The sequence below is a fragment of the Anopheles ziemanni genome, chromosome 3 (genome assembly GCF_943734765.1).
Source record: "Anopheles ziemanni chromosome 3, idAnoZiCoDA_A2_x.2, whole genome shotgun sequence".
NCBI lineage: Eukaryota > Metazoa > Arthropoda > Insecta > Diptera > Culicidae > Anopheles > Anopheles ziemanni.
In genome coordinates, this window is record NC_080706.1 from 96,631,914 (window position 1) to 96,656,332 (window position 24,419).

The window sequence follows — 24,419 nt, forward strand, 5'->3', positions numbered from 1 at the left end:
TAGGTAAATCGCACGAAAGACTATACAATTCCCATGTCCATTCCAAACAGCGTATAAATCCAGTAAACTGAAATCAGTCACATTGTCTCACATCCTCACTCCGAGTCGCATCGTGTGCGCATCATTCACGGAATGGCACACACATAATGACACGCGGCCGCCATTGCGAGTGTGTTCATACGTACCGCGGTACCTGTCCATACACGAATTGGATGGGTTGGTGCTCACCATGCGAATGTGTTCGTGATCTAGGAGATTCTCTTTCGCTGTCATGATCGTCGTCGCGGTCATATTGACACACGGACACCGTGTCGGTCGGAGAATCGTGAGACTAGGTGAATAAAATTCTCGTGCATTTCAATCAGTCCGTAGCGGTGATGCATTGTTGATCGTTGCCCGAAAAGCAGAGGATGCAACTGTGATGCAACGGAGATTGCATTTTTCAGTGGTTTACAAAATCGGCAATTTAACAGAAGCGGTATCGCGACATTGTGACTAGTGTGTTTTTTTTGTTCCAGTAGATTCGACTGTACGGTTTGACAAGTGTGATTTACCGTGCGCTCTCTTTCTCACCAATCGAGTTTTCCCCTCGTAGCGAAGCATTCCGAGAGAGACAGCAATAGCAGAAAAGAAAAGTGTGTTTGTGTGTGCATGTATGTTCAGCACCGCGTCATCCATTTCTGTCCGATTTTGGTTTGGAGGAGATGCTAGTTTTATCGTACGCTTTTTCGCTTCTCTGGTGACTGCTGGTTGGAAATTCCCATCGAAGACAACTGGCCTGAAGGTGCAAAGGAATGATGAATCCGGATAGGCATCTAACGCGCTTTTCATGTGACAACCGGGCACATAGACATGTTGTAAGCCGCACGAGCATAAATGCCAACCCGCCGCCTACAATCTAATGTTTCGATGGCAGACAGAATCGGCTTCAAGGACTGAGCTTTTCCAACGGTGGTCTGCTGGTGGTAAGACGACTCTGTCGATACGCTCCGTAATACATCTCGCCGCGGGGTAGTGATCGCAGTCTTCATTTTGTTCCGGCAAAAAGGTCCAAAGAACCCTCATCTCATTCACCTCCAATTTCACTTTTGTATGATCTTCTTAACGACACTGTTGTCTCTCAAGAAATGGTTCGTGGTTCTTATCTTAAAACCATCTACGAATGTGGTTAAATAGAGAGCTACAGAAAATAATCGTTCGTCGTAAAATGATACGACGTGTTTTTGGTGTGTGGGCGTATCCAGGCCACGCATGAAAAACAAAGTTCACATAAATACTTCAATCGTTCATATCCGACTTTGTGTCGGCCACACCGTGCATGATCCGTGGTTGCACGGCGGGTCTAGGTCGTACCCGTCAGACAATCTCCGTTATAACCTCTGATAAATTGATAATGCACCTTCCAAGCATAGGCCGCCTCGCCAACCCTGGCAACTGTTTCAAATGTCTATGGCGCGAACAGAAGTCTACCAGCTCCGGTTCACCCCTTCTAAATATTCTTATTGTTATTATTATCATCCCTAGTCCCTGGTGCGTACGATGGGCCACCCGCTTCAAACGGGTGTCTGTGTGTGTGTTCGTATGCACTTTCCAACTGCATATTAAATATTCTCGTTCGCAGGAACGTACGAAACACACATACACCCGTGGGGTGCATCCGCCGTACGCTGATCTCCAGCGAAACACATTCTTCCCCAAATCGTTCGCTTTTCCGATTTGCATCTACAGCTGGGAATGCTCGGGGAAGGAAGGGTGACCGTGCAAGGCCCGCATACGACAGCGGGTGGTTTTTTGGTCGAAGGAATGCATTGGCCTCTACCACAAGAAGAGGGGTTGCTTCTTTTCCCTTCCCGCTGGCCACATGAGCCCTTTAAGTTGTTACGTTGCTTCTGTTGGCAGCATCGTCTCATCTGGTTTATTTACTCTTCTTCGCAACCTACTTTGTTTTCTGTTTTATCGCTCGGTTTTCGGGTTTATAAGCCCCGAGAGCATTCCATTCTGGTTTGTTTACGTTGCTTTACTCTGCGGTTTTACCAGTTATTGAGTAATTTTCACACAAATTGTTAAAGTTTATTTTAAAAAAAGCATTGGCATTTTCGAAACGAACACAACGTCCGACAATCATATTAATTAATATGCAGTCAACTACTTGGCAAGCTGTTTTATTTATAGCCAACCGGCAGTGAAGATATCTACCGACCTTTCTTGCTATGACGCAATGTTGTCTGTTCTCTAAACTGTGTCTGGAAATCGGAAGCTGAAATGTTTGTTTGTGCATCTTTTTATTTCAACACGCTAAAACGTCTGCTACCGCTGTACAATGTTTCCCATGTGCCTTGAGAGGGAAATTTGCAAGATCAAAAAATTGTCTCAAGTTTGGGGCTCATACATAAAATGCATCTTGTACGATAAGAGTGACTTCCTCTCGCACAATGTAGACTGGTATGTTTGGCATTTTGTTTTAAAGAAAAACATTTGTTGACACGTGCTATTTCGATTCGTTCGAATCAGTTCAGTTTCACGGGTGGAAGCGCACGTGAAAGTAAACACAGGCAGGTTAAATGTCACTCGCCAAGAGATAGACGTTAACATTTAGAAACATGGTGAAGTACTTTAGCGCGCGTATAAATAAAACTTCGCGGAATTGGTTGATAAGAACAGACAACACTAAGCTGATTGGTGAGTCGTAGTTGCTAGCGCCAGGGTCAGAGTCAAAGATCGGTTGCATCACCGTGTTTGTAATAAGAATCCGCAGGCTCCCATAGCTAATCATTGTAGCTTATGTCACCGGAGGAGGAGGAGGATGATGAGGAGGTTAGGGTTGCCGATGGCGCCTCACACAGATACTCCAGCTTCCTAATGTCAAAACGATCTAATCACAGGAGCCGGACGGACACATACAACCGGTATAAGTACACGAGCTCTCCCTACGCTTAGCCACGTGGTCTGGTGAACGATCAATTTGCATTCCACAAGCCAAACGTTCGTCCCGAACATGAGAAATACAGCTCTCTGCAGTAACGGCTATTTACACTTTTTGTTGCAAAATTAATGAACGAAGTTGTGGCGAAACACGTGATCATTTCCCGTCCTAGAGAACGATGCGGGAGGGATCGGTTGTAACTCTGACACAAAACCTTGGTGGACGATGTTTCATTCAACAGCATGCATGAGTTCGAGCTTTTCCCGGCAATTATCCACACCCTCGTTCGAGCGCGCGGAGTGAAGGTACAACTTTCCCGATATCTATTATTATTTCTTTGTTGAACGGAATGAGTCGAGCCCAACTTTCGGTCGTCCGCCTGCCGGTACTTTCCTCCTTTTCCTTCTCCTTCGCGTTCAGTCAACAACCCTACCAAACGTCTGTAAATTTCCTCATCTCTAGCCTTAATAGAAAATCATACTTTCCTCGAGTATTCGTGCGTTTTGTGAGGTCAGTATGGGAGCTGGGAGAGGATGATGACCCGGCCGAACGTGCGGGGTGCGGGTTTTTGGTTGCTATTCTCGCATTAGTGTATACGAAGAAAACTCCCGGCAGTTGCTGTATGCTTCTCTCGCTGGTGGTTATTTTTAAAATCTGATTAGATTCTGTGCTCTCCTCCCACAGTTCGTGGTTCGGTTCGTACCCCTCCGGGCGAGCAGGAAAATGCGAAAAACTTACTCAAGTGGAACCCGAATGCGTCTCGAACGTCGTACCCACCGGGTTCTGTGCCATTTTCACCTGCTACACACACGCACACACGATCGGTTGAAGTTTTCCTCCAAATTTTTCAAATTTTCTACTTTGCAACAACGGGAATAACACCCCGCAGCATTTATCGCCGATGATATCATCTTGTCGGTTTTGATGGGAAGAAAATTACCAAAGAAACTTCCCGAAACGAACACAAACTAGGAGTAACTTTTACGTGTTCTTTGACGAGGGCAAATTTTCCTCTTCGTGATTCAAATTGTTATTAGCCTACAGCTTAACAATGTTCTAGTTTAATGTACTAGGATAAAGTATGGAAATAAATGGATGTCAGAAGGGGCCTTTGTTATATGCGGGTGGTGTGCCAAGGAAAAACAACCCCTTCCTCGATGTTTTCGTTAGAATAAACAATATATTTCCGCCACCTGCCGCCACCGCCACCGCCGTCGATTTGCTTTGTTGGTTGAGCGAATTCGTAGTGCTTCAGAGAACATCTACGGTGTAGGAGAGGGGAAGAGGGTAGTAGGTGTGTGCAGCGGGGCGGGGTAGCGTAACGATAGAGGTCCCCTCCGATATATGCTGTTGGCCAAATCGTTAACCACATTGTTACGCGGGGGGCGCGCTCAACGAAAAATATTTTTCGTTGAGTAGAGGAAAAGAGACGATCCAATGTAAACTAATATGTTGAAGTATATGTTGCATATCGTTTTTCTGTTTTACGTAGCAGTTTTCCAAAGTCCGGGTGTAGGTTTATTGGAATATATCATCTAAAAGCAATCAAAAGCAAAGTGGACATCGCCTTCATACCTATGTTTACCTATGTTCAATTTTGCAATTACAGTAGGCGACAGAAAACATGTGAACCAGATTCAGCAACTGTCATTTCTGTTGCTATGAATTTACAATTCACTAACTAAAGCCCTCCTATTTACCCCCCTTGGAATGAGAATCGAAATGCATATCAACGAAGCATGAAATTTTGCGTATGAAAAATCACAAATGGTATGCAGCATAAACCCGACCACAACCACGACGCAGTTGGTGACAATACTAATGGTAACGGAATGCATTTCGCGAACGCAAAAATAGAGCTCGCCTGCTGCGTCGCTTCATAATCCGTCGTTGCATAATGTTTACCGCGTGCAGTACTGCTTTGGAGGATCATGTCAGAAACGCACATAGCACAAACACGACAAAGCCGTGGGGGAAAAAAATGCAATGCGTGTGTGTGTTAATTTGCAACCTGAAATTGCAACACCATGCGCCAATCTTTGCCAGTCGCAGTTGTGCGTGATCCAATCCGTGGTTTCTTCGGCGAAAATGGGAAGACCGAATGAAGCTCTCGAATGGAATTCCAGCGAGCGCGGGGGGGGCACAAGTGAGAAGAACGAAGGTCAAGGTTAATAGACCATGCAAAGGAAAAACGGTGGTGCACAGAAATCAGAGCAGCAATCCTCTGCTTCGAGGGTAGCACACCATGTGTTGTTTGCTGTTTGCTTGCAATAAAATTTGACATCGAATCCCCTAATGGTGATTGTGCAATTTTCACTCCATTTTTCATACATTTTTTTCACTTCCATCTCCTCGTTGAACTCATGAGCAGGTTTCCACGATTTTTGGTTTCGCGCGGTCACTAATCGGTGCGTGCTAAATATAGCTCATCCATTCGATTGTTGTGTGTATTAAAACGCTGATCATGGGGTGCATAGCAAGACGCGAGCATTCACAAGAGGGACCTCCATTTTCCCTACTAAGATATTCATGTTACTAAATGAAACTGTAATCTATAATGTAGTGTAAACCAAATATAATTCCTGTTATGTTGACAAATTACTCTTCCACCGAGAAACCTTTTCCAGTCGGGTTTACCCTTGAAAACGGTCAAGTCAAGATGTCGTTAGAATTATCGTCAACATTTAAAGATCTAGTAGCCTCTTCGAAAACAGATGAGCAAGGAAATGATTGTGGTCGGTTTAAATGAAAAAGGAATCCCACCCAAAGGGACACCTTCTTCGGTTAGAACACGTTTTCTCTGGGGGTGTTTGTATTTGTGGGCGGAAGGGAGAGGTAGGAGGGGCAGTGTAAAATTCTTGCGGGAGTTCCAATCGATTCGGAACCGCTGTTACCGAGTGATATCTTCTTCCCACGCCTCCTGCGACGTGAGATGTGCAAACGAGTATCGATTCCATCGTGGCCATACATGCCGGGTGGAAAAATATTGGTGGTTGTTGTGGGTGAGAAAAGATGCTGCCGTGAGCTGGAGAAGTGAGAAAAACCGGAAAGGAAAAAAAGCTGTCTTGGGGGCAACACCCTCCAGTCGGGAAAAACCGGTGTTATGGGAAAGCGTGTCCGCGAAGCTTGTTATCATTCGAAAAGTGAGATCGAACAGCAAAGTATTTTACCAAGTGAAGTAAAAGTAAAAGAAAGGACAACCGTTTGCGAAACCGTGTATATTGTGTCCAAAATTCTGCGTTATTTCTCGTTATTCATTGAGATTTATCTCACTTCCAACGTCCAACCGGGAGAGCGTTGCGGCTTTATTCGCGTCCCGCGAGTCGCGAGTTTCTTCTATCTCATCGTCGTGTTAGAAAACGGTCGGATTCTGCTCGAACCGGATGGCAAACACGGCACGACAGTGGGGCGTACTCATTGGACGGAAAAGCACGTTCACCGGCAGCGGGTGTGGAACCGACTCCAACCCGGGGGTGTAATACGTACGAACACCTCACGGCGAAAGTGAGTTGTGACGTCATTCGGAAACGGAGTTCTTCGTTCGCGCGACGTGCATTAATCACGTCTCTCGTTACGATGTGTGTTTTGTGCGCCTTTTGTGTATTTAGTCTGACGATGGTGTGAATGTGTCTACATTTTTGTTTTTTGGGTCCGCCAAGGGTTGGATCTGGAATTAAATTAAACCACGTGTTCGCGTGTGTCGGTCACCGTAAGCTCCATTTAGCAACACTTCCTCATCCTTCCGCCCTTTTATAACTTCGGATCGCATGTCAACATGCCTTCCGTTTTATTTCCCCCCCTACGAAGGCCACCTCCGTTCAGTGTTTGTTAGTGACTGGATGATTCGTTCGCCACAATTTTTCTTCAGTTCCGTTCTAAGGACGCGCTTGGCAAAACCGTCCAAATGACGTCATTAGCTGCGCCTGCCCGCCGTAATCGTGGAGTTATTTTCGATTGTTTACTTAACCATTGCGGAGCACGAGAATGTTTTGTGCGACACCTTGTCTGCTCTTCGTGGTACAAAATTTCCTTCAGTCATTTAACTGGTTTCGTTCCATTTTTTCATATTTCCTCCCCGAAATAGGTCCGAAAGAAGAAAGATCAATCCAGGGACGTGTTCGTGTGTGCGTGTGTGTGTCCTAGTGTTTATTTTATGAGTGTGCAAATGTTATTTAGAAGATAAGTTATTTAAAAGAGAAGCCACAGTTTCCATTGGAGAAGAAAGTGCAAGTGAAAAGAAAATCACTGTCGCTAAAGGGCAGCGTGTGTATTTATGTTAGTGCGTATTTATGTGTCTCTGCGTTATTGTGGGTGGGAATAAGTGAACACACACAGGATTTTACTGGCTTTCGGGAGAAGGATTCTTACATGAGGTCCCGCTCGGCTCCGGCAAATCGTTGAGTTCTAGAAGAAGGTGCCTGAAAGCATCCCGATCAAAGCAAAGCGAAAGGAAGCTACTATCTAGCAAAGGAGGCAAGCACGGGGAAAGCATTATCCTTACCAGCATCAGGACGACGACGGCGAGAAGCGGAAGGCATACAGCCACAAAATGGAAGCCGTCGCAAAGCACGACTTTAACGCCACAGCGGATGATGAGCTGAGCTTTAGGAAAAGCCAAGTTTTAAAGGTGAGCCAGTTGCGGTGCTAATGAATATGTTGTTTTGTTTTGTAGGTGAAGAAGGGAGTCATTTAACTCGTATCGCAAGGATTCCCAACCACACGCGTTCCTCGTCCCCGTGTCCGATTCGGTCGTCAAAGTTCGCAACGTTAAAATTTGAATGTCCAACACACGCCTTTGCGTTTTGTAATCGATACCATGCTATTTTTTTTTGTTGGTTCCTTATCCATCTTTCCTGTTTGCTTTGGGTCTGGCACAACGCGATCAACTCCATACGAGGACGAGATATGTATGGTCGGCCAATGGCACAACCAACAACACACACCGTCTTTGGTTCTGTCCCAGTCCCTGTCGAGTTTGAAACCGGTCCCGCATGAATCATCACTTGGCAATGCCTTTCCGGCTATTGGGGGCTGCTGCCGCTGCCGCCACCGCCACCGCCGTCGATTTGCTTTGTTGGTTGAGCGAATTCGTAGTGCTTCAGAGAACATCTACGGTGTAGGAGAGGGGAAGAGGGTAGTAGGTGTGTGCAGCGGGGCGGGGTAGCGTAACGATAGAGGTCCCCTCCGATATATGCTGTTGGCCAAATCGTTAACCACATTGTTACGCGGGGGGCGCGCTCAACGAAAAATATTTTTCGTTGAGTAGAGGAAAAGAGACGATCCAATGTAAACTAATATGTTGAAGTATATGTTGCATATCGTTTTTCTGTTTTACGTAGCAGTTTTCCAAAGTCCGGGTGTAGGTTTATTGGAATATATCATCTAAAAGCAATCAAAAGCAAAGTGGACATCGCCTTCATACCTATGTTTACCTATGTTCAATTTTGCAATTACAGTAGGCGACAGAAAACATGTGAACCAGATTCAGCAACTGTCATTTCTGTTGCTATGAATTTACAATTCACTAACTAAAGCCCTCCTATTTACCCCCCTTGGAATGAGAATCGAAATGCATATCAACGAAGCATGAAATTTTGCGTATGAAAAATCACAAATGGTATGCAGCATAAACCCGACCACAACCACGACGCAGTTGGTGACAATACTAATGGTAACGGAATGCATTTCGCGAACGCAAAAATAGAGCTCGCCTGCTGCGTCGCTTCATAATCCGTCGTTGCATAATGTTTACCGCGTGCAGTACTGCTTTGGAGGATCATGTCAGAAACGCACATAGCACAAACACGACAAAGCCGTGGGGGAAAAAAATGCAATGCGTGTGTGTGTTAATTTGCAACCTGAAATTGCAACACCATGCGCCAATCTTTGCCAGTCGCAGTTGTGCGTGATCCAATCCGTGGTTTCTTCGGCGAAAATGGGAAGACCGAATGAAGCTCTCGAATGGAATTCCAGCGAGCGCGGGGGGGGCACAAGTGAGAAGAACGAAGGTCAAGGTTAATAGACCATGCAAAGGAAAAACGGTGGTGCACAGAAATCAGAGCAGCAATCCTCTGCTTCGAGGGTAGCACACCATGTGTTGTTTGCTGTTTGCTTGCAATAAAATTTGACATCGAATCCCCTAATGGTGATTGTGTGTCAGATGCCTCGCGATGGCATCGCGAAAGGCAGAAAATGCGTGGAATGGGGACGGTTTATTGGACGTTAATAAACGTTTACGAGGGCGACACAATGCGGAAATTAATGCCAATAAAATGCCGATGATGGTTACTTCTGCCGTTTTCAACCATTTTGGAGCTTCCAACTTAACTTGTCTTGTCGTTCACCGTCAAATCCTAAAGAGTACATTATTTGTTTGCTTTCGATTTCTCTTTTGTTTCCACCAGTGAAAGTATTATCGTTTAAAATGGTTGTTTCTATGAACCGTGGTTATTAACTACCACAATGTAATTCGTATTTTGATAGTGATGTTGTATCTATGCAACTAAATGATGTAATTGTGCCTCTTGTTGTAGGAAGTTAATTGCCATCTTTTCGTACGATGGTTGTTAAAGTAAAATTAAAGTTTGCTTTTCATTTGCCTGAATCTCCTTGTATACCTTTGCATTCTAGAGGCTTCTTCCCTTCGACGTACCACTCTACAGCGCAGTAAAGCTAACGAACGATAAAAGGGAACGTCCCTTCAACCAAACGCATCATCGTGCGATGTACTCTTAGCTCTGCATTTTTCTTTGCGTATGCAGTTTGTTTGATGATGACTCATAATACAGAGGTTTTCTGAGTCGCTACCATGCAGAGGAACGCTTTATAGCAACAACCAATAGAGTGTTTTCGAGCAATCGTTTCCGTTATGAGCTTCAGTTTCTAGGAAACCATCCCCGGTTTTCTTGGATGTTATTGAAACAGCTGACAACCTGGTAAAAACTTACCCAACATACAGCATTATCTTAACACGTTATGAACAACCACACTAACATTGAATTTCAGAAAGAACTCTCCTCTTCGGGAAACCGGTATTAAAGATCTCTTACGTTGTTGTTTGGAATAGTTCTTATCAACGTATCGAGGTCGTAAAAGTTTGTTGGTATTCAAGGATGATTAATCGTTGTTGAAGTTGCACGGAAAGATGTTTACCATTGATGTTGGTTTACAACGCGGTTGTTAAAAATGTCCCAGAATTAAATTGACTCATATAGCTTTGCAAAACATCGTCGCCCCATTGTTGACCCAACATTACGTTTATTTTTATTGTTTAGTTTCGTAAGCATACACTCATAAGCAAAAGAATAAGCATTGACTTTCGATAATATATACGCGAGTTCTAGAATATCAACATTATGCCAGTTATTGATCATTTTACCCGGTTTTTAGTTAACTGAGCATGATTTCGAAATTGAGGACAACTTTAAAGCTCAAATTTAGAAGCGTTTATCACATATCATATATCAGATGATCCCAGCTGAGATTTTTCACCCGAATCATCGCTTTTTGAGTGGTAGTATCATGCAACAGGCCTCCTCAAAAGTCCTTCATAAAGGACTGGACTGTAAAAACTTTTGTCAGCCAGCTTCCCAACAATGTCGGAGAAAGGCGACGACCATGACGACGACGCTGACTGACGACAAATGATGTGATGTCGTCCACTGGCATAACAGTGATTTTGATTGATTACACTTGGGACCAAATCACTTGCTCTCATGTGTCTGCCAGATGCAGCGTAGATCATTCTCTGGTCCAGAGAAATGAAATCCTAGATCGCCCATAAACTATACCTTCCGATCCTGAGTGTCATGCACAAGATGGATATTTTCAATTGGACTTCACGTTCTGAAGTATTTCAGATTAAAGAAGCCTTAAATTCGCTAACATTTGAGCATTTGATACCGTAGGCTTTCCCATGGGTTTAAAGCTTTAAGTTTCCTAAAAGTTTAAAGCAACCTATTAGAATATTCCACCTTTAATATTCAGTTAAAAAAGGTGATTTAACTTCGTCACTCATGTAACGATCCTTTTTGGTGTGATAGTGTTTGTCAAATGTAATTTTCCACTCCCAACTTTGCACCAGCTTTGGTCCTAACTTGTGAGGAAATTAGTCTTCTCCAACTCTCGGCGGGTGATGAAATTTGTTCCCCTTGTAATCATTTGGTGTAAACACACCCATGATAGTGTAATGCACGATGTGTATATCACCTGAAATTTGTCGACCCTAACTTGTGAACTACAGCTCGATGACAGGTTGGGAACGGTCGCTTAGGAAACGGTGGCAAGTTCTGCCCCATTAGTGGATCCCCGGCGAGGCGTGAAATGGAAAAAGTTATCCTTTTCCGAGCTTCTCCTGATTTAACAGCCAGGCTTTTCGCATCGGGAAGTTTCATGTGCAAGAACCGTTTTCAAATCAACACACATCCAGGTTATATATACCTTTAAATATTAATTTCTTTTGTGAAAATTTGTAAAAGTACATCTTCATGAATTTGTTGAAAATATACTACATACTTTTGAAAAGAGATTTAAAGAGGTTTAAAGACATTGAAGAGATTAGAATAATTGTGATTACACGAATTATGTGAAAGCTTAGACTCTTTGGAATAAAATTGTATTCTAAATTTGTATCAATCCGACCATTTCCTCGTTTGCGCGTGCAAAAAGGGGGTTTAAAGAGTCACAGCTTTTATTTGATCTAGGCCACGCGGGGCACGTACAACTCAATGGCAAACCAGAACCCGGCGTGGCTGCCTATCTTATGGCTTGTGCACGTACGTGCATCTTTCGATTTCCTTTCGCTTTTTATTAACACCATTTCCACACACATTTGCACACGTGGAAGCGTTTTGCTACGATTTGCACAGCTTACATTTCCTATTCAAGAACTTTTGAAGCCCTCTTTGAAGCTAGCAGCTGAAGAGACGACGCCTTTCGTCTGGAAGGTGTTCGGGGGGCATGTCTATTGAAAAGCGATTGCGAAATTCAATCTAATCCTCTACGAAAAGGAAAGGTGGCACAAATTATTTGACGACCAGAAATAAGTGGGATATAGAGTGGCATATAGAGTTTGTTGTATGATCAAATTGGAGGAATTGTTTGTACTATTTAAACAGCTTTTTTTTTCTTTGGGGTTTGTCTGCAAAAAACTCGACTCCAACACTTGCGGCCAGCCTTCTCCTAATGACTGTGGCACGCATTCTGCCACGCTCAAACGCTTCCTCGGGACATCTTATCGTAAGTGATTCGAGGAAACTGTGCCTAATGGCGGAACGCTAATGAAGTTATCGGATGGGGAAAGTATGTGATGTGGAAGCCCTGGAAGGAAATGGAGACGCATGGTTCACCCTCGTCCGAAGCCCATGGTGGTGTTCAGGGAAATTTAATTCCTTAATACAATTTTAGTCACGTCGATATAAAAAAGCAGTACTTGGAAATAGGAAGATTAATGATTTTTTAATATGATTTACATATTCCCGGCATCGCATCTTCCCCCCGTTACGGAAATAATTAAATTCCAAAAATGTGAAACCAATCAGCTGCAGATCGTAGCATCCATAGTTTTAATGGCGATGCTAATTAATTTAGCTTCGGGTTAATCCAATGTTTTGTGTCCCTGCGAAGTGAAGCGATTTATCTTCGTTATGCTAATCCATTGAAGAACTTCTTTATCATTGCATGAAATACGCACGATGGACAAATGTTGTACCATCGCACCGAATCGTTTCGATCAAACCAGATCGTTCTTTTGAAGAAGCCTTCCAAGATGGCTTCCACGAAAGCGACCGTCCATCATCGCTAAGTGATTCATACTACCCGCTCGTCTTCCCGGTCGCCGCCGTCGATTCCGTTTCCAGTTCGATACACCGTTTGTCCGCTTGTGGAACGCTTAATTAATAGACTCAAGCAACATAGCTTCCGCACTTCCCCCAAAGATCCTCACGCCCTCTCTCACACATATCGTGCATCGGATGGATTGTGTGTGGTGTGCTTATTCATACGGAAAACCAGCGACCGGAGGACAAGGAACAATAAGTCACTATTGCCATTGGGCGTGCAGTCGGTAATTTGACCCTCTTCCCCTGCCTGGGGACCGGCAAGTGGATGTGGAAATCAAATTAAAATTGCTTTAATTGCGAACAAACATTACTTTAAGCGGTAGCGTAATGTGATAGCTGTAAGAGAAAATGTAATTATCCTAGTAATATGCACCAACATTTTGCTTCCATTTTGTTACTTATTGTTTCTTTTTATGAATACAGTTTTGTCGTGGTGGAACTATATTCAATTATTATTCACTTATATTTACTTACTATATTATCGGAAAGTTTGTTATTTATTCAAATTCATAAACGTTACACTGTTGCATTCATGAAAATCCCTAAGAAAACAATGTGAATCATTTCAAAGCGACATTCATCCATTGTACTCATACCCCACACACCAGCAAACCGCATGAATAACGCCTTTTTTGATGCGGAATCTGATTTTTACTGGATGATTTATTCAGTGATTCGATCAGTGGGTCAGCTTATGATTCATAGCCGCTTCTCAAACGGCCAGTAGTACATGCGAACCGTTTTGCTACGAGGCTGAACCAGGATCGAATCGGGAAGATGCCACCAAACGTGGACATCGTTTATTCGTGTTCGGTATGTACACCACACGCGGGGAACAAAAAGTATAAACGGCCATTCGGTCGGATAAAGCCGTTTCTATCGTTCCCCACAACGGTGGCAACATTTCAGTGTTGGGGAAAACTGCACACGAGGAATGGGAAACTCGGATTTCTGGCGGGGAGCTGGTTGTTGCTCCCTCCTTCCCCCTCCAAATGGATCCATCTATCGGCATCGAGATGCGAAAATTCCGTACACACGCGGATCATCCTGGGTTGGATATGGTAACCTGGGGTAACAATGAATCCATGTGCCATCGTAAGGTAATCGCTCAGTTGTAACTTTAAATGAATCGATGTCACCGATGTCGAACACCACTTCCGGCCGGGTTGGAAAAAAGGGGGACGCTGAAGGGAGGGAAGCTCTATTCTATTGCACCCCCTTTGAACCACGTGGGATTTGTGGTTCGTATGAAAACCACACGCTTTAGGTTTTGCATGAACAATAGTTCTTTAAAACAAGTCTGTGAGCTATTTCCACATTCAGTTGGTTTAATTCTTGTGTTTTTGAAAGGGTGTAAATGAATTGCGTGGGAACGAAGTTTCCCTATTGCTGATTCCAGGTGGAAATGGGTACAAGGGATAGCACGTTTCGTTTCCAATCAAGAGTTATGTGTTGTGTTAGTATTATGTATGTTAAAACGTGTTATGTGGTACACTTCCAGAAAACATACATTCGTATTTCTGTTGCTATGTGTGGCGATGTGTAAATCCGATTCCCGCTGAGACCCGATCCTGCGAATCAGATCCGAGTCCTTCTCATGGCCTTCATTTGCTTTGTTGGCAAAACTAGATTCTAGATCCTGGATCCTAATTCCTATTCCGAATCATTTCAGGATTCCAAGGAAGTTGAGAGCGTTTTTTCCCATGAGTACCGGATCCGATTCATTCACGTGAATCCAAAGAGGTGTAAATCTGCCTTGTGAATTGAGATCGCTATCCTGGATTACAATCACGATATCTCAAGACCAGGATCCCAAGGGACCCGATTTCGATAACTGAATATGGATTCCAATCCAAAGCCCGATTCTGGAGGATCCCCAATTGAATGGGGATTGAATCCCAGAATCCGATCCGGTTCCCATTTCACAACCCTAATCCTAGGCAAATTGTATCAAGCCCTTTCCTGGAAAAGGACCCTTCCGTGGTTGGCCACAAAAGGCAAATATGTCATATCTTGCTGGCTGTTTGTGTGCGTCGTGTGTGTGTGCGCGCGTCCCTTGTGTATTTGTGCCGATTAGTCACGCTTCGCCGGGTCGCGACCGGAAGTGGGAAGGGAGGCAAATGTTCGCGCATATTGAATAGAAATTCAAATTCACCAGAAATTGCTGCCCAAACTCTCAGGGCGGCCTTCCATCATCCGCGTATTGCGCGAAACCGTGCGAAAAGGGATCGTTCCCAACCGAAAAGATACACGACGGTGGTGACAACAACGGTTACGGGCGGTCTCCGGATTCTGGCAATTTCGGGCAGCAGCCTAACAATGCGTGAGTCGTATGCTCGTATTCGAAACGGTATCGGTTGTGCCTTTATGGCCTTTTGGGATGATGCTCCTCAAAGATGCACATCGGCCACCCCCCTTGTCTGGTTCCCCATGGTTAGATCAAACAAATCCTTCTAGTTCCTCGTTTGAAAATGTCGGTAAAAGCCAATGCCGGAAGCGGATGTGGCTCCCTTTCGATTCGAACCATCGGTAACATCCATCGTCCTTTTGGCCGGGCGATCGATCCGAAATTCCCGGAATATAGTAGTATCAACATAGAGGCATAAAAAACATACACACACCCTCACAAAATCGTCCCCATTCGGTGGTAAATTGTTTGCCCTTCTCTTGATTGAGTTTTTCCCGTTGGAAAGAGGAGGAGGAGCACGATGGAGTTTGATGGAGGATGATTTGGTTTTGGGTGGATTTGTATTTGAATTCCCTTCGCCCTGAAATATCTCTTTCGCTGTCGGTTTCGATTTGGTGTTGCTCCCGAGGAGGGCGTTGATCGTCGGTGAAAAAGGTGAGAAAAACGCGAGCGCCCGCGCGGATGTTCGAATTCATTTTTTTCCAGTTTGTATTTTGAATTGGCAAACAACTTTTCCGAACAAACCCGAGCTCGCTGTTACGCTTTCCCCCCCGGTCGAGAGAGGTCGATGGCTTTGGCGCTGCTTGGCCGAACCGCAAACGGTTTCCCCTTAAATCATTTTCACGTGCGAACATGCACAGCCCCAAGATGAAAGGAAATGATTTAAACATCGGAAAAAACGCCGGTAAAACGGTTAATGGAAGAATGTGTGGAAAACCAATCGCCTTTTACGTTTCGCTTAAACCAGGTTTTTTTTTTGTTTCAACTTTTTTTTGCTTAATTTGTTGATATTTTTGAAGGATATAAATGTTGAGTTACCGATTACAACTTCAACAATCTAGTAGTCTATATAAGAATATGCCTTGCTGCATCTTCATCACAGTCTACTAGATAACTATAGACTACTAGATTGTTGAACTTGTAATCGATGACTCAACAATAAAGAATTCCTCACGATCCCACGAAACACTTTTCGGAAAAATGAATTTTTGACATAAAATGAACTAACCTTCATTTTGTCCAAAACACGCCATCTTTTGCAACTGCTAGCGGCAAGTTCATTAAGAAAGTTTCCTCTCTGTACAACAACCGGGTTGCCGCAAAGTTTATAAATTGATGAAGGGTTCGTCAGGGTGAGGTTGCCCATTCTTGGGGCTTCCTGGTGTCACCGTATCCCCTGTAAACATAGTTCCCTCTGCTCCCCCTTTTTCCTTCGAAAGGACCTGAACCTGCCTCGATGACCGCAGCATTTACTACCTGTGCATCATTACGCCAGGTCCAAATAAACGCTCCTTCTCGTGCACTCTATTATTAGACTTTCACCAACGACGACATCAAACCCTTCCCCACGAACCTGATGCCTTTCGTGGCCCGTCCCCCTCGCCCTTTGGTCTGGCATTCTATTTTCAGGGAGACGGGGAGAGAAACAGCGAGTTTATTAGCATAAAGACCCCCACCGATCGAGTCGTCGGACAAGGAAGTTGAAGTAGTTTATGGTGGCCGTGTACGAAGTCCGTGTAGATTATGTCCGGTTGGCGTTTGGTGGTACTGCATCATCATCGTCGTCGTCCTCGTCGTTGGTTATGCCACACTTTACGGATAGGCAAATTATTAATAGTGTGCTTTATGCTCCGTGTGTCTGGCTCGCTTCTTGGGTGCGTCTTTTGTTTTTACCATTTTCAATCTTCCCCTCTCAGACACTGAAGTGCTGAAGTTTCGCTGGAAAGCAAAGTCCTTGCCACTCAAGTTGATGGAAAATTCTTACCAGCTTTGGTTCAAACACAAACAAGGCTTTCGATCGTTGGAAGGAATCTTTGCTTCAATCTTGTGCAATTGTTTATTTATAATCTAAGCTGGAAACGATTTCCTCTTCAATGTTAAAGTGCAAAACTTGGTTTCTTCTATTTTTGGCAAAAACCCAGCTCCCCAAACTGCCCCTCCATGCCACTCACTTCCATTTTGCTTTGAAACTGTTAAGAATTAATTCAATTTCTCTTCAATCGAAGTCGAGCAGTCCCAGGACCATTCCGCCGCCGGGTCGATGCCCTCCATAAAAAGGGCATGAAATTTGACCTTCAACAACGGACGGGATAGTACTACTTGCCACATTTCACTAAGGGTCGTCCTCGTCGGCGAGAGAACAGTCTATTGCTTTCCGGTTTCCGAAAGAGAATCGTGCCGGATGGAAATGGAAGAATAGGTCCACCGGTACAAACCATGCGGTTCTGCTGTTTCACGTGGAAAAACAGGAAAAGCGAGTGAGAACAAACTGAATCCACATGTACTACTTCTCGTCGTGTCGGGAGGATTTTCTTGTTGCAATTTTCTTTGAAGAGAAACATCGTGCGGGAGTTGGGATGCTGACTTTTTTCCGGTTAGATTCAACCGAAGGTTTAAAAACATAACTTGTTTGCTTGCAGAAAGCTAACAAAATCGAATTTTCACCCAGATTTCCGTAACTTCTCACTGAAACGTGGTAAAAATATGGTCGGCTTTTCCGCAATTTTCATTCCTTTCTTTTTCATATCGTTTTTTTACCTAGGAAAAAGTGAAGGCTTGGCTTTTGGCTAGTACGTTTCAGCACTTGTTTTCCTTTCCGTTTTTTTACAACTTCTTCATTGTCTTTCTTCGAGGGAGTTGATGAAAAAGTAGTGAATTTTCACTTGGTCGTGATTTTCTTTGCGAACAACAATTTGCTCCCAAAGTAACATTTGCAATCTCTGCCTTTTTTGCTCTGAAAATGTTACCCCAGTTGTTTCTATGTTTTTGCAAAGAAAACAATCTGTCTGGTGGTGAAGGATTCTGTGTTCTGTTTGGGAAAATGAGAAGGATCCAAGGACGAAGGTTTCATTTTCCATTTGTGAAACACATCTCACTCATTTGTCTTGGTTCGGTCCATTGTTGCGCTGCTCGCCCGTGGGTATGTTGAATATTTCACAATGAAAATGTTATGTCTTTCCATTACCAGAAGATGAAAAACGGCGAAAGTATTTGAGGGATGCATTGTTCAAATACCCGCGCAAGGACTGTTTATTCTCCGTAGGTTATTTCTATTGCTTTTTTGTATTGATTGAAACCATAAGTTATTCGATGGTAGCTTTTCCAGTTATTCTCATTTCAGCGGGAAACTTTAAGAAAACGAATAGAACTTCTAATTGTGTTCATCAAGTTCTCACAAGTGACGGACGAAAACAGTTAGCAAGAATCCTCTTCAACCCGAGCGCAGCAACCCATGGAAATAAAAACCAAAAACCATTCGAACTCTGACGAGTCGTGGAGAAAAGGTACTTGTGGAAAGTCGTAAAACTTTTTACGTCATCCCCATCCCGATCCGGTGGGGCAAGGAAAGAAAAAGCAGCAAAAATCAACCTATGCCTTCCGGCAAGTCATTTGGCTTTGCACTTGACTTCTCGCTTGACTTGCTCGGTGGAAAATTGATAATAATAAAATTACGACAAACGGCGGCCTCCCTCGACTCCGCGTGGCTAAATGAGCGGCTTTAAGCATTCTTCCACACCTATGCAACGACACGCGCGAGTAATGAAAATGATGTCATAATTTATATAATTTACTGGAAAATCCGCGAGAGACCCCCATTCTGCTCTTGAACCCGACGAAGGTGCGATGAGGGAAGGAACAAAAAAGCTTTAATTACTTATCAAATTGCTGTCTTGGTGGTTCATGCGGCTGCTTGCTTCCTAATTGCACCTTGTTGTTGCCGGTATGCAGAAGGAAACCCGTTACATAAGCGATATGAGAATTTCGTCCCAAAATTCCTTTTCTTTTGTTTCAGTTTTGCAAGTCCATTTAAATGGGTATAATCAAACTGGGATGGTCGAACATTTTAATATTTTGTTTCCTTTTGCATCGTGTTACTTTATTGTCACCCCTAATAGTTGTTAATGTTGAGTTATCGAGTACAGCTTCAACAATCTAGTAGTCTATAGTTATCTAGTAGACTGCGGTGAAGATGCTGCAAGGAATATTCTTAGTCTGTCTGTTGGTCTCGTCTGTAGTTTTTTAGCCTAATTAATCTAGTCTGTGGTCTGTTCTGTACATGGAATAAAAGAAGAGTGCAATAAGCGAAGCATATAACCAACAGTTGAAATATTCTCAAATCAGGTTTTCTACTGCTTCATGCCACTTATAGATGTTTTCCGTTGCATTTAACGCGTTGTTTCGTCTTTGGCGCCTAAAAGCTTGTTGCATCGACATGCGCTTGCTTTGATCGATCGATTTCATTTGTTGGATTAGTTTAAAAAAAATCAAGAAACACACCGACTATTTCTACAGCTCTTGCCATGATTGCTTAGGTTGCCATTTTACAGCCGAACCGTTGGGCTTGTGCTGGAGGTTAATCACACGTGAATACGCAACAGTCTTATGCCATGTTGTACAACCGTATTGCTATGCCGCAACTAAGGCCGCACTTTCTTACCAGTTCGACAGGAAAGCGGTCTTGTTTTTCCATAAAATCTACCCTCCACTAGGTCAGTGTTTCTCCGAGCCGAGGAATGACCAAACACTACATACACAGTTTATTTATTCTAACGCAGAAAACTCTTTTTCTCCACATGTCCGTTGCCTCCGAAGCGGAACATATGTATATGTTTTCATCCGATTCCCGGTGTGGGTTTGGTGCGGGTTTGTTCTTCCAGAGAGGGTAGCTGGTGTTGCAGTTCCGATGGAAAGTAATCTCAACTTAATGCCGGAAGAACCACCATCATTCTATTGCTCTCGGTAGTGAAGATGAACTCATTTTCGGAAAACAGGGGGAATGGCAAGAAACGCTTGGCGGAGGAGGGTTGAACGTGGTTAGTTTTGCCCGAACTCCTCTGGTGTTCGCTTGCAGACGCTTCGCAGGCACGTTCCTCTGATGATGACGACGCTTCGAGTTGTGTCACGAAAGACACGGATGGAAAAATGACCCCTCGCGGGCTTCGGTTGAAGAGAACTTATCCGTTTCGTTCGTTTCCGGTGATGCACATTTTGGACGACATTTGATTTGCGCTGTTGGCGTTTACTTTCCTTTCTTTCCTTTATGTGTTATCATCGTTCTTTTAAAGTTAGTTTTTCTTTTTGTTCCTCTTTCTTATTTTATTGTTGTTATGTTTTTTTTATAAATGAGGCCTAAATTTGTAAAAAAAAAACATTCAAAATTTAAATTACATTCGAATATCAATGACTTGAATGCAAATGAATTGGGTCAAAGTTTAATCCGCGTTGCAGAAAATTCAAATCGCAGAAAAAACGAGAAAAGCTTGTATCTTTTTCGCTGAGTTCGTACCAGTTCACTGCTTATCAAATTAACACCCGGAGATCTCCTCTATATATATTTGCTTTATGAGCTATCCCCCCAGCATCCACCATCCAACCCTACCTTGCCCATTTATTTTTGATTCTTTTCCATGGAACTGCACCCGTCCCAAGGGTCAACCATTTCGCCGAGGGCGTGTGATGATGAAGTGCATAAATTTCACATGTGTAATTAGCATAATAGTAACCTCAACGAGAGAAATTTCCCTTCTCGCGTCACCCATTCCTTTCTCTCTACGTACGGGTTTGATTGGATTTCTGTGCCACTATGTGTCCGCTGAAACATTACTTTACTGGTGGCTGCAATGAGCGCTTTTTGTTTTTCGGTTGTGCTTTGGTGTCACAAAACCGGTGGAAAATTATATGCACACTCCATGTTTTTCGACTGCAGGATGGTAGCATCATTTTTCTTCGGGAGTAATTTATGATTGAACCCGTTGGTGTTTGTGTAACGTTATCGAGTCGATAATGAAGAAGAGGTGAGGTGTACGATTGGTATCAGCTACGTGCGTTTTCCGCGAACTATGAATGCGGGTAAAGCGCCACATATGTCACTGGTTTTAATTAACCTTCCCGGTGCAGGTTACGTTGTACTCTATGGTGATATTTTATTGCGGTTATACGCCCGCCGCGTTAATGATAATATTACTCTCACGAGATACGGCAGCAGATTCACACCACTGTTATCTCCTTTTATTTGCGTATTATCAACACTCTCGTTATGTTAACTAACATCCGTTATTTGCTCTATTTTTCTTTTTCTTTCAATGGTGTCCGGATCATCATCGTTGGATCGTCGGATGGCTGAAAATAGATTTTAAATATGGAAGACGATATGAACTGGTACCGAGCGGAACTGGACGGCAAGGAAGGACTGATACCTAGCAATTACATAGAAATGAAAAATCACGAGTAAGTAGTGTAGTGTTTACTGCTACAACAATTATTGTCAAACTGTACATTAATCTCGCCTTCCTTCCCTTCCCAGCTGGTACTATGGGCGCATCACACGAGCGGACGCCGAGAAGCTACTGTCGAACAAACACGAGGGCGCTTTTCTGATACGGATCAGCGAGTCCAGTCCCGGCGACTTCAGCCTGTCGGTCAAGTGCTCGGACGGCGTGCAGCACTTCAAGGTGCTGCGCGACGCACAGGGCAAGTTCTTCCTCTGGGTGGTAAAGTTCAACTCGCTGAACGAACTGGTCGACTATCACCGTACCGCTAGTGTGTCTCGGTCGCAGGACGTTAAACTGCGCGATATGGTGCCAGAAGAGGTACGTTTTTATCGTCGCTCGATAGAAAGCTTCTTCCTACTGGTTCAAATAAAAATGTACCAACCATCCGAGAACCGTTGTCCGCAGGGGGGGTGGAACAAATGGAACCCCACCATAATATTTCCACCCTATATCTTCCGGCCTATATCTTTAATGACTTTGTCCATCACTAACACTTTAAGCTGGTGGTCTGGGAGGTACAATTTTCCGGAAAAATCGACATTGCCATCACCGAGGTTGGATCGGTCGGAGTTTTCTTTGTTTTTCTTTGACGCAAACTACATCAATAGGTTGTGCTCACGACGGTCCGACTGATGGTAGCGAATGGTAATGGCGTAAATTTAATTTTATCGTCACTCTCCCAGGCCAATCATGCGCGCCTTTTATTGAATGTCCGTCTATTATTTCTTTATCGTGGTATAGTTTTTTTCTTCGTTCTCGCTCGTCAAAAGAAAAGGCGTTAGTGCACCAATTTCCGCTATCACTAGAAGCAGAACACGGCAAGTGCGGCTCTCTCGATGGCCATAAAATGGTTCTCCTCAGGGCTCATTCAAGTCCTTTCGATTGAATTACAACCCCCCGTCGCGTGACACTTTCCGAGCGCCGTGTTCTGCTTGATAGCAAATCGATCGCAAAAGCGGAAGCAATATATATATAGAAAGTGTGGGTGGACCTTTTGAAACCAATCTCGATCGAGTGAGAGCCATAAATCCATTTCTAGCATCGGAGGAAGATTTCCTTTTTTTTCTGTGTACAGCACAAGAAGCAACAACGCTAGAAGAGTGAAACTCCACCTCCAATGAGTAAACCAAATTGCGCTGTCCCTTCTTACAGATGTTGGTGCAGGCTCTGTACGACTTCGTAGCGCAAGAATCAGGCGAGCTGGACTTCCGACGAGGGGACGTCATCACGGTGACGGACCGTTCCGACGAGCACTGGTGGAACGGCGAGATCGGCAACCGAAAAGGACTGTTTCCAGCAATATACGTAGCACCGTACCATTCATAAAACATAAGTATTTTACTCGCCTACACCCGTACATGCGTAGAAAACAAAAAGGAAAACACACAGCAACACATACACATACACACACACACACACATACACCTCACAGCAACATTAGTGACGCAAAAGGCGAAAGCCCGAGCGAGTCCCGGATACAACCAGCAAAGCCAGATTACTAAAAGAAAGCAAAAGCGATGGAAGGAGGAAAACACTCTGATAGAGGAGAAAAGCCGTGGTAGAGCCGTGAATTCCGTAAACACCACCCTCGCCCATCACCACCACCACCACCCACTCCACCTTCGCAGAGCATATATGCCCCAAAATGCATTATACATGTAGAGTATATTTAAAGCAAGCAGGAATCTAAACCCTGACTCTCTACGCACTCATCGTCGAACAAGATACCACTAGAAAGATTCAGGAATTCTGGAAGTAAAATAAGCAAGCATTCGAAAAGAAAAGAAACACTCGAAAATAACAAATCGCATTGAGACGCAAATGGACATCTGCAATCAATAAACCACACAATGGTTGGTTGGCATGGCGTGGCCTCACCTAGACTTGAGCGTCAAGAGTTCAGTTCAATCAAACCGTCGATGTCGCTAAAATGAGACGAGTGTGTCATGTGGGGAAAAATTATAAATATTATATATTTTTAAAATGTGTAAAGAAAAGCAGTTCACGAATGTCGAATGAGTTAAAATAAAAGGGAAAAACATAACATCCTAAATTAAGCTGTATTGAAGACGGATAAACTGCTGACAAAGAAAAAAAGGTCACAAAAATCGTGCCAACTGCTTTGGCAAAAGATTCGATTGCGTTGATTGATAGGAGCAAAAGTCTAGGGGTAAAGTGCATTTGAGGTGATTGATTGCTTGACGATAAAAAAACGATGGGACGATCGAACGAAATCAAAAGTCTTCAAATAATCGGTATTTCTCAATGTTAAGGGAAATGCGAGTGTTATAGCGATCCATGCAACCGTGAACAGAAATAATATCCAGCACATTTTCAATATATATTCATTGTGTATAGGCACCAGAAGATAAAAAAAGGATGTTCCCACACTAACAAATCAAAACAAGATCAACCGCAATTTCCACGGAAGTGATCTTTCGTTGTCTTACAACTTCCTCAAAAACGTATCAAATGAATCGTTTATTTTTTGTTTGTTATTCGTCCATCCGCATTTGTTGTATATTCGTTGCGCTAATATTTTTCTCTAGAATCAAATTTAGCATTTTCTTGATATCTAGTGTTTCTCATCTATTTGCATTCTTTTGTATGTTTGTTTGGAGCTCGTTTCGTTGGGTAGCAATAGATGAATCGTTTTAGTGACCATTTTATACCATCTTCATTCCCCTAACAATGGTTTTATTTTGCAAAATGCAGTCGTTAATGGGGGGGGGGGCGCGTCGTTGTTGTTTGGTAGTCACCAGAATTTTCTTATCCCTTATATCGGTGTGTCAATCATGTGCCCTCTGCAAACAATTCCTACTTCAAGACACTGTAACAAATTTTGCAAATCCCCGTTCCTTCCACAATATACACAATATTTTGATATGGTACGATTTTTCCGCAAAACGGCAAGAAGATAGCATTATTGTGCATGTGTGTGATGATGTGTTTTACAGTTGGATTGGGTTTTTATACGT

At 43.6% G+C, this 24,419-nt stretch overlaps 1 protein-coding gene across 4 annotated transcripts; it reads left to right on the forward strand.

The window, feature by feature from the left end:
- Positions 1 to 272: 272 nt before the first annotated feature.
- LOC131289524 (growth factor receptor-bound protein 2) lies at positions 273 to 24,013 on the forward strand. Of its 4 annotated transcripts, none has more exons than XM_058318799.1 (5): positions 273 to 335; positions 7,008 to 7,550; positions 21,300 to 21,397; positions 21,474 to 21,759; positions 22,594 to 24,013. In XM_058318799.1, the coding sequence occupies exons 2-5, from the start codon at positions 7,473 to 7,475 to the stop codon at positions 22,765 to 22,767; spliced, it is 636 nt and encodes a 211-aa protein (XP_058174782.1). In that variant the 5' UTR covers positions 273 to 335; positions 7,008 to 7,472; the 3' UTR covers positions 22,768 to 24,013. The 4 variants fall into 4 exon arrangements, with proteins under 4 accessions (XP_058174782.1, XP_058174784.1, XP_058174783.1 ...); XM_058318801.1 differs by lacking the exon at positions 273 to 335 and adding an exon at positions 340 to 478; XM_058318800.1 differs by lacking the exon at positions 273 to 335 and adding an exon at positions 371 to 498.
- The last annotated feature ends 406 nt before the right edge of the window (positions 24,014 to 24,419 follow it).

What these genes read in the sequence shown, in the direction of transcription:
- LOC131289524 (XM_058318799.1), top strand. Translation starts at nt 7,473, where the DNA reads ATGGAAGCCGTCGCAAAGCACGACTTTAACGCCACAGCGGATGATGAG. An exon ending in ATAGAAATGAAAAATCACGA is followed by an intron (nt 21,398 to 21,473) that starts GTAAGTAGTGTA and finishes TTCCCTTCCCAG; the next exon opens with CTGGTACTATGGGCGCATCA. An exon ending in GCGATATGGTGCCAGAAGAG is followed by an intron (nt 21,760 to 22,593) that starts GTACGTTTTTAT and finishes CCCTTCTTACAG; the next exon opens with ATGTTGGTGCAGGCTCTGTA.